The 10,942-nt window shown below is 29.4% G+C and overlaps 1 protein-coding gene across 1 annotated transcript; it reads left to right on the top strand.

Moving 5' to 3' along the window:
• Positions 1 to 2,392: 2,392 nt before the first annotated feature.
• On the top strand, positions 2,393 to 6,354 carry LOC143185951 (malectin-A). Its single transcript, XM_076389286.1, has 4 exons — positions 2,393 to 3,056; positions 3,645 to 3,827; positions 3,904 to 3,961; positions 4,037 to 6,354. Exons 1-4 carry the CDS (start codon positions 2,700 to 2,702, stop codon positions 4,243 to 4,245), a joined length of 807 nt encoding a protein of 268 aa, XP_076245401.1. The 5' UTR covers positions 2,393 to 2,699; the 3' UTR covers positions 4,246 to 6,354.
• The last annotated feature ends 4,588 nt before the right edge of the window (positions 6,355 to 10,942 follow it).

Consider the following 10,942-nt stretch of genomic DNA (forward strand, 5'->3'; position numbering starts at 1 on the left):
GTGACACAACTCATAAAACGCGATTTTCGAATTACTACTATGAATCACTTTGGTAAATATACCTATCACTATTCATTATAAAAAGTTTACTAACTAACCTTCGAAATTGTAGACTTTATTCAAAGAATATAATAAATTACAAATTATTTAAATAATGACAAGAAAATCATGGATGATTTGTAATAGATTGTAAACAAAGCAAAACTATTCCTCAGGTGAATTATTATTCAAGTAAGATAATTTTCAGTAAATGGAACTATTCTCTATGTCTATGTTATTTATTTATAAGTAATTTTCCTCTAAGCCTATAAATAATGTTTTATTTTTCCTGAAAAACGTACTCTTCTGAGTTGTGTCACTTTTGAAATATGTACGCGATGTCAAATATTTTATATTTCCAGGTTCAGAACATTAATACTAATATAAACTAATTTCGAAATTATTGTGAAATAAAATTAAAATTATTTAACAATATTTAACACAGTTAAAATTATTTAATACAAAATTATGAAATTTAAACATTTCCAGGCTTTGAACTATGAAATTATTATAAAATGTTATGTATAATATTATTCTTTAATAACACACGCATTAATATTATAAATTATATATGAGAAACGCGTATTTTTTAAAAGAAACTTGATTCTTTTAATAACTAAAAACATATTTTAAAATTAATAAAAATGTTATTACATCAAATTTGATATGCATTCATTTAAGTAAGCATCAAATAAATGCTGTTTCACTTCGATATTAAATCTGAATCTTTATACCTATCATAATTTCTGCAGAGCGTCAGCGCAATTAATACGTGTTTATACGCACGTGTTCTATCACACACAACAGTATCATATAGTATATACAAATACAAAATCTTGTGTGCATTATTAGTATTTTCAAAGCATTGCCTTTTATATTATAGACTCTGTAGGGTTTCCATTTTACAAGGAAAGGCGACTGTAACTGGCAGGTGTGCAAGGTTGGCATTAACGGTCTTCTGAACGTCCGTTAAGTTGCACTTTTGTGCACGACCGTCAGCATATATATGTAATGTGTAACATCGAAGTATATTTCGCGATACCTATATCGCGATAAAAACAACTTTGCACCGCTTATCACCATCTGCAAATATTATTGCGTAACAGAATTCTTATTTAATGATTGTATAATATACGTATACATCTATACTATTCTATTGAATTTTTGAATATAATTGCAATAGTGTCATGTTTGAATGTTTAGTAAAAAATTTGTTTCGTGTAATATTCTTTTACATTTAAGTTTAATTCGTATATTGTAAAATATTGAACTTCCAACAAATAGAGTTCAAAAAAGAAGATTCTAGTATTCTCTCGTAATGGTTCGAAGTGTTTTTATCGAGATGAATTCACAGACAATAACAAACGTGAGTTCAAATCCAATTCATAAACTATTTTGTTAAAATTAACAAAAGACGTATTATTAATTTCAAAGCATGAAACAGATAACGTTTAACTTATAACGAGAAAATATCACTACAATTTGCTACAGCAATGTGAAGATTAAAAGAGGAACTAGTAGGACTTAGATCACTTAGGTGACATAGTAAAATTTATGTGAAAAGTTTTTTTCATGATTAATTTAAAAGTCATCCTATTGATCAATTAATCAATTAATTAATCGTATGTTCAATAGAAAATATGTTTATATAGTTATTTATTCGTCGCAATTGATAGTAATAAGGTACATATTTACGTCAACGAAACAAAAAATATACAAAATATTTGAAAAAAAAAAGAAATATAAAAAATTGTGTACTATAATAATGTTTCTCATTTTTAAAAATTGACTGTTCCCTAAATGTAAAAAAATTGTTAACAAAAGCTTTGCTTACACTGCGTGTATACGCCTATATACATACTAAATTTGAATAACAAATTTATAAATACTTTATGTACATATAGTAGTGTAATAAATAAGTTATTTAAAGGAAAATCAATATATTTTTCGAGAGACGAAAAAATAAAAAAATATCTTTTAATACTTTATTACAATTAAACAAATATATATAACTATAAATAATTTTCGATGAAACAATGTTTCTTTTTCATCATAATTAGCATTTTGTATTAATAAAGACATAAAGATATTAAGACAAAAATTTCAATTTGACACCTGGTAATACTTAAAGACTTAAAAGAATGTTAAAAACCGTAAAAATGTTTAAACAGTGTTGTCAAATGTACTTTATAATTGTAGCGGTGGCAGTAATAATTCTCCACTGCTAAATAGAAGATTTCAACGTAATTAAGGCGCAGCGTATTACTTATCTTGCGTTGAAAACAGTTTCATGTGTTCACTAGATACCTAACCTGGCAGCCTGGCACATTCAATGACCCACAGTAATTCTAACGTGGCTGTTGTCACATATGTTTCAAAACGCGTGATCATGGCTGAAGAGTGATGATATTTGTTGATAAAATATACCAGTGTGTAATGACTTGAATTCGGTTAAACAAGACTAGAATTTTATTTCATTGAACAACGTGCGAATTTTTTCGCAATTAATACTAACGTGTTGCTGGCTTTAAATGTTTTTCTACGCTACGTGTCCGCGTATAACCTCACTTTCCGGTAAAAAGAAATTTAGAAAGTGCAAGTTATGATTATATTGTCATTTGGGGAAACTTAAATATCTGCTTCATTGTGTAATAATAAAAATGACGTCAGGATGGAAACTACACCCACTGACAGTATTAACATTGTTGTTTGCTATCTGTGTGCAAAGCTTCCAGAGTTTGGAGGTGATATATGCAATAAATGCTGGAGGAGAAGCACACACTGACAGTTATGGTATTCGGTACCTTAAAGATCCATTAATGAATAAAGTTGGAACAGCATCGGATTATGGAAAACAATTAATTATTGGTAGAGTAAATGCTATCGATCAAATACTTTATCAGACTGAGCGTTACCATCATAGTACCTTTGGATATGATATTCCAATCAGTGAAGATGGAGATTATGTTATGATATTAAAGTTTTGTGAAGTTTATTTTAATTCTCCTAATATGAAGGTAATATTTTATAAACATTTTTATTTAAAAATTGTAACTCTTATAGTTTTATGATACAATTATAAGAAAACAAGACATTTTTAGAGATGATCTTTGATGTTTACACTATTATTCACTTTATAGAAATCAAAATTAATAATAGTATCCGTTGCCAAATCTATTACATGTACAAATATCTTTTTTGAAATTATTATAATTAGATTCTTATTTATCTTATTTGTAATTTTAATTTAAAATTAAGTCTTATATTCAAATAAAAATTTTTATTGTGATTATAATTAAAGTAATAAAATAGAATCAATGATTGAAATATACCAATTTTCAAGTTATGTTCAAAATATTTCAATAAAAAATTTAAATGAATGTATGTCTTTATATTAAAAATTTAGTTTATAACTTAAGACTATTGTCCTTATAGCTAAAAAAACATTATCTGGAAAGCATACAGATGTAATAAATATATGTTACAATATTTTAAAGAAGGATAGGGAAACTCAAGTAGATGAAATATTGAAACATATATTTGTTATGCTCTGTATACTAAAAGTATTAGAATTTCAAATGATTGAGAGTTTATTTTTCTTTCAGGTGTTTGATGTGGTATTAAATGGAGATCATACTGTTGTTACTGACTTAGACATCTTTGAAAGAGTTGGTAGAGGAATAGCACATGATGAATATGTTCCATTTAAAGTGCAAGGAGGAAAATTAATATACAATGATGAAGAGTCTGACATTCTAGCAGGAAAAATTCGAGTTGAATTTATAAAAGTATTATAATTACCCCTATTATATTATAAAATGTAACCTCATTATAATTTATTTAATTCCAATTTATTAATTACAGGGTTATAGAGATAATCCAAAAATAAATGCCATTGCTGTTATAAAAGGGAATATAGAAGGTATAGTTCAATCTACTTGTAGAGCTATTGAAAGGTTTTCAATTACATTTTGTAAGCACTGTTGATAATTTTTAGATATACCACAATTGGGCCCAATTCCTCAGGAACCAGAGGAATACCATAATATACAAGAAGATGAAGAAGAGTCTACAGTTCGTAGCCGACACACAAGTGGTCCTAGAACTCCAGATCCGTACTCAATTGATGACTCATCAGTAATGTTACCAGTCTTTGTAGCTATTGGAGCATTTATCCCTTTATTGTTTTGCCTATGCAAACTCTAGAGGGTGAAATGTTCTGCACAGGATTGCCTTGTACTTAAAGAATAATAGTGTACTGATCAGCTTAGGTGAATTTAGCGTATCCTGAAGTGATATGTGCATCGATTCTGTATATAGAAAGAACATTTTCGTATTTAAGCAAAGTTGTCACAAAACCATCAAAGCTATTTATTATTAATTTAATCTATCAAACATATCCCGATAATGTTTTTGTATGATTAAACTTGCAAGGTAAGTTCTCTAAATATGCTGTTGACAGTATTTAAATGAAACTTATTTACAGATAGGATATGTAGATAGGATTTAATATACTTCAACTATACAGTGTGTTTGGCTAGAGATGAGCATAGACAGGTTAATTCATAAATGCATGTCCATACCTCAGGGGGTGAATCTACGACGTTATATGAACATATATCCTATATTCTGTGTTTTCCGAATTATGAACAATTAAAAAAAATGAAAAAAATATTCTACGTTCCGGAGTTCTACGTTGTAGAAAGTGTTTTTGATAAGTATTCATGTTCATTTCCGTTGACAGGGCCATACGTAAAATGCATATCGGTTATTTCAACAGAAGTGTACACGACAAGAGTATATTTTGCCGTTTTTTAAGCCATACTAAACTCGTGAGATTGAAATACTGACTGCGGATTTGAATTATTAATAAATGCTGCAATGTCGATTGTAAACATTAATTAAGAACAAAATGTACTAAGGTGTGCAATAGCGTATGTTGAGGCACGAGATGGACAGTTAAGAACATTTTCTTTAATTCTTCATAACTCGAAAAGTAAGGAATATAAGACATATGTTCATATGACGTTTTCTTATTTATTTTAGTGTGTAGATTTAACCCTCGAAGTATGGATATGCATTTATGAATCATTCCGTATTTAAGGAGTAATTCTAAATATCCAAATAAGATGAAAATTAAGGTCCAGATTATACTTGTTAATTATAAAGGTTTAAAAAATTGATAAAATTCACTTGAAATTCGCATCATTGACAGCGCAAAATTAGTATAAGAGTCAGGACACAGAAGAGCGACGATTATTATAGCTACTGTCCTGGTCGAGAGTTAATAGAACTGCAGTTGTGTGTGGTGAGTGTCTTCTTATATCAGTGACCGATAGTCACTGTTTTCCTTAAACGTTTGTAATTAACAAACGGAGGCTTAAATGCAATTTCGTTTTTCTTCATTCTCATTTCACAATGTTTCAATTTTTAGAATCACTCTTTAAATTTTCTCTTGCGTTTAGTGCAGTATTCTGTATGCAGATTGTTTTTGATACACGTTGTAATAATTGAAATTAGTGACTAAAAATATCTGGATGCACTGTTTGGTACATATGTTTTCTTTTGTGTACAAGTTTAAATTTTATCAGTTGTCTCCTATGAGTCTTTGTATTTAGCTTTAGTTATATAAGTTCTTCCTATATGTAAACACATTTAAATGTCAATAGCATACTTTGAGAATTCTTTTTGTTGGAGTTAAGGTACAGGAGTTGGAAAAAGGTGAGGATTTGTGCAATTATAACTTTTGTTGCCATCCGTATGTGTTCATTTGTTATGTTATTTAATGTTCAACATTTCATTGGTAATTAGCACAAAGATTTGCACAGATCTTATTTGCCTAGTCATTTTATTGTTTGGCCCTATGTATTTTAAATATACTGTTGATACAAATTCGTTAATTTTAAGTTTGTAGCTTAAAGTCAGAATTGAACGAAGTTTCGTATGATATATAAAGTCTTTTTTCGGATATGTAATGTTATATAAAATAATATATACAAAAAATAATGTGATACAATGGGCTAGAGTATTTTCAGTTGCTACACGCACAATCATATGCTGTAGAAAATTCGTGGAGTTATTATTCTTACAAATCCAACTGCTCACGTTATCTTTTGTGTAAAAATGTTGCTTATCTTTATATTTGATACTGTAGTCCATCAATTACTAAAGTGAGTTGATCTTTTATAGATTGCAGCAAATAAAGCTGTTATTATTGTCATAGTAATATTGTTTTCTTTATTCCTCGTGCGAACTTCTTTTTCTGTATATTAACATTCATTGTTATAATAAATACATCCATTGGAATAATTATAATTTTTTTTATATTTTATTTTTTGCACTGTATTATAATATCTTGTAAATATGAAGGAGAAATACTTTGATATCGATTCTACTTTGTATAATTAAATAACTTATTAACTTTTTTTATTAAATGATTAGCTATAATTACATTTATCTAGTCGATAATTATATTATTGATAAATGATGTGTAAAGTAGATTACATTCATTATTTTATGGACTTTCAAATCACAAGTGAGACTGTCTTATCGATCTAGAAATTGAAAACAGTTGACAATAACTTCCCATTACAAATATTGAAAACATTTCATAAAATATTCCTATTCATTTTAGTATGTGTATGTAGTATGTGATAATTACTTTTATTTTTTACTGCTTAATAATTAGTTTTTACAAATTTACTGTTTTTTAAATTTTAAATTTTAAATCATTTTGTCTTCTTCTTTTATCACGCAGAAACTAATATCAGCGACATGAATTTTCAGAAATAATTAATATACATTTATTTCAACATTTTCTATTTGTATAAAATACATAGGATATATAGAGTGTCTTATTTAAATTAATACAACAAAATATCTTTTAAACAATTAATTAAAGCAACTAAAACATGTGTTCCATGATTTTTAGGGTGAATTAAAGTTCTTTAATAGAAATCTATATTGTTTATTCCCAAATCCTATTCTACGTAAAGACACGAACATTTTTTGTCAGCTTAATTAATAACAAAAAAGAAAAAAAACAAATTCATAAACAAGTGTGAAAAAATTCTCGTAAAAAAATAAACAGGATTTATTTCCAGCAATTTTTCTTTAAAATTGATAGAATTCAAGTTAAAATGATTGAAAAGTCAATAATTTTGTAGTTGTTTGTCTAAATATTTAAAAAAACAAAAGTCATACAAACAAATATTTTAGATAAAAATTGTTTATATTTTTACATAGAATATGAGTTAGGCATAAAAAATATAGGTTTCCAATTAAAAAAATAGTAAATCTTAAAAACGTTCACGTATCAGTAAACTAATAATATATTATTTTAATCCATTTTCAAAATCATGGGACGTGTGTTTCAGCTTCTTTAATTGTCTACAATCTACGAGATATTTTGTCGTGTCAACTTAAATAGGACATTATATAACAAATTGTGTAAATCTACCAACCCATATAGCACACAGACGTCTTAAAAACGCTTAAAGACATCCAGTAAAGTCCTAAAAATGTCCAAACGACGTCTCTGAGACGTCCGATGTTACAAATCAATATGTCTTTAGGATGTTGTAAAAAAACGAGAAGAAAATTACATCTATTAGACGTTCAGGAGAAAAAATTAACGTCTTTAAGGCGTCCAGAAGCGTAAGTCTTTAAAACGTCCATGTAATGTGTCTTTAAGACGTCTTATGGATGTTAATTTCGCAAGTCTTTAAAACGTACGCTATTGAATGTTTTTAAGACGTCCTAATTATGTTATGCGACGTTCAGGCATAATATAGACATAAAATAGACGTCTTCAAGACATCGTGTGCTTTCTGGGAAATGACTGGTCTGAAACTTTTTTTTTCTTTCGCTTGTCCCTTTTTAAGAAGATCATTATTCCACTTCTTATTTTGGTGACTAATCAAGGGGATCAGTATATGGCGTATACTTGAAAACCACTAACAACCTGGTTTTCCCTAGAGTCGCTAGACGTCCCTATCCTTAGCCTCGTCATTGACTGCATCGTATTAAATAAAGTCAAACACCATCATTCGAAACCTATGACTCAGCACATCCTTTGGTGGTCGCCCAAAGGGAAACCGTGATTTCGGATCCATCATGCGTCATTAGGCGCGTCAAAACGCCCACTTGCCTCGCGGAAATTCCCGATTGCAGGTCGTCTGTTTTCAGTGATTCTTTCATAGCTGGGTTTACGCTTTATAGTTGGTCCAGAAATATAGCGTGGTTGTAAAATTAATCAAACAGTAGAATGAACATGGTTGGAGCACTAGAATAAGTGGAGTGACAAGAATATATATTGGAAGATGACGACTTCAGCTTCTTGTAGAACGATTTGTTATTATTGTTTGTTTATATCAGACAGCACTTCCACTCGATGCTTCTCTTTACCACGGTATACTAATATTATATATAATATTTAAATATTATATTACAATATTAAATATTATATTTAAATATTAGAGGACCCAGATATCTTCTTCTAGACCCTTCTTCTAGAAACGTATTAAAAAATCGAACGAGCGAGATTCGATACAATTGCAACTCGAGTGATATTCTTGACTCCTCGATGATGCGCGCGCAGTATACTTTATTTTAATAATAATTAAAATAGTAAATTGTAATTGTTATTTGTACGTATGTAAATGTTAATTTAAGCTATACAGTCTCTTTATACACCGCGCTCATCAATGACATAAATATTGCCTTGAACTCGATTGATTTGTCAAGTAATATGAGCAATTGATTGTCATTGTTTTTAGTTAATTATAACTGCTTTACATCATTCTTAGTATATTGTCAATTTTTCTGAAATTAATATTTTTACATTGTTTGTTTTTCCGTAATTAGAGAATTATAATGGTAACTGATTGTGTTTTTCTCTACTAATGTTGTTTCCTTGATACATGTCATCTATTGACTTAGATACATGAGAAACTGCTTGCCACAGACATTAGTTTCTGCATAAATCCTTAGTAGATGCTACGCGACGTCTTTTGGTGTCTTCATTCGAACTGTTTTGAAAGTTTTTCTAGATCCTGAGTGAAAGAGGGAAAGAAAGACTAATCTGACCTGATTAATGTACACCCAGCTCAAATGAATCTGGCTGCATCGATACTTTCCATCTCTTTTTTACACGGTAGCCATTGAATAAGAGGGAGAGAGATAAAAAATGTCGATGTGGCTAGAATCGTTTAAGTTGGCCGTACATGGGCAGTAGGCTCCCGACTCAGACAGACTCAGACACATATTTGCTATGGGGTAATTATATGTGTTAAAATAGGACGAAATTGAACCTCAGGCTTCGTTTTCAAGTTATTCTTGAGAAAACTCCTAAAATACGCGTGAAACGAGTCTGACTCGGGCCTTATTCTACTGATTGCGCTGTGCCTGGCCTGAATAGTTTACAAGTCGGCAGTAGAATAAGTCCCAAGCCGGTCACAGAAGTTTCTGCTACAATTGATAATTTTGAAACAAAGCCTCAAATGCAATTTCTTTATTCTTGATTTTTGTCCTATTTTGGCACGTAGAATCATCTTTTAACATTCCTGATACTTATCGAACACCCTGTACTGCATAATGTATAAAATATCATTTAAATAAAGGCTGCGGTTCTTAAGTCTTTATCTGATATGGCTTCTATCATAACAAGGTTTGGTCACCATTAGAATATGAGCTCAAATTTCCATAAGGACCATTCTTAAATTTGGAGAACGTGTGTAATGTAAATCAGGTATTTTGTTGAAAATCAGTGTTTCAGATTGTGTTAAGCATTGCTTTACACAAGATGATAATTCTATACTTTATTCCTGATAAGGGAATCTCAACAGTTTATACTGCAGGAAATGTTTAATGTCAACGAAAGTCGTGAAATAGCAATGGGGTTTAGTTAACATAAGCATTAAGACTGCTTGAAACAACATGTTTGAGTACTCTGAGTTTGCGTGAGCAAGGAGACAATAAAATATTTTAAGAAAAAGGTCAGGAACGCCGCCGTTTCAAAGGTTATTAGGTGACTGGAATGTTATTGATGGTTGGAAGTCGAGGTAATAGTACGAATAATAAAAGAAGAGAACGAAAAATCTATATCTCGAAGATATTGAAATTTGGAATAGTTAGACCTTATAAGTGAATTTAAAGGTTAAGAGATAGAAATCCAAAATTTCAGAATCATATTTGAAATTTTTTATCAGCAGATAGAAAACCTGGAAATTATCTAAACTGAAAGGAAAAGTGTGTTTATAAAATAATATAACAACGTAATACATAGTATATTAGCAAACAATAATTATTTAGAGGAATAAATGACAAATTTTTGTAATGTAAATACGAACAAACCTTCCCCTGCAAGCTTAACTAATGCTGCCACAAAATTTATGAACGACGATTTTTCATAAAGATGTAAAAAGATTATAAATAAAACTTTATTTTTAGATTAACAATGAGTTACATTGAATTCTGGTAGAAGTCCCACCTACTCTATTACTTTTGTTTTCATAGACTCTATTTTTCTTTATAATTTGATTATTTATTTTTAGATAAATAACGAGTTACATTCAATTCTGATCGAAATTCCACCTACTCTATTACTTTTGTTTTCGTATATTCTACTTTTCTCTATAATTTGAAAGTATCTTTCATACCTAGCAGACTGTACAAAAAACGTCTCATAATATTCAACGTTTACTTTACTGTGACACTCAAATTGCTTTAAGTGAACGAACTACCGTTGCACAAGCAGATTTATGAAAATCTAACCAAGTATAATAGAGGTGGTTTTCATCACTTTCTTAGCAAAGAAAAATCCCATTTAGCGTTGGCGTAAATTACGAGGAGATTAATCATCGGTTCGTTCAACGAATCGAGCGATGAAGCAAACGGGGACGTC

The sequence above is a fragment of the Calliopsis andreniformis genome, chromosome 12 (genome assembly GCF_051401765.1).
Source record: "Calliopsis andreniformis isolate RMS-2024a chromosome 12, iyCalAndr_principal, whole genome shotgun sequence".
Lineage (NCBI taxonomy): Eukaryota > Metazoa > Arthropoda > Insecta > Hymenoptera > Andrenidae > Calliopsis > Calliopsis andreniformis.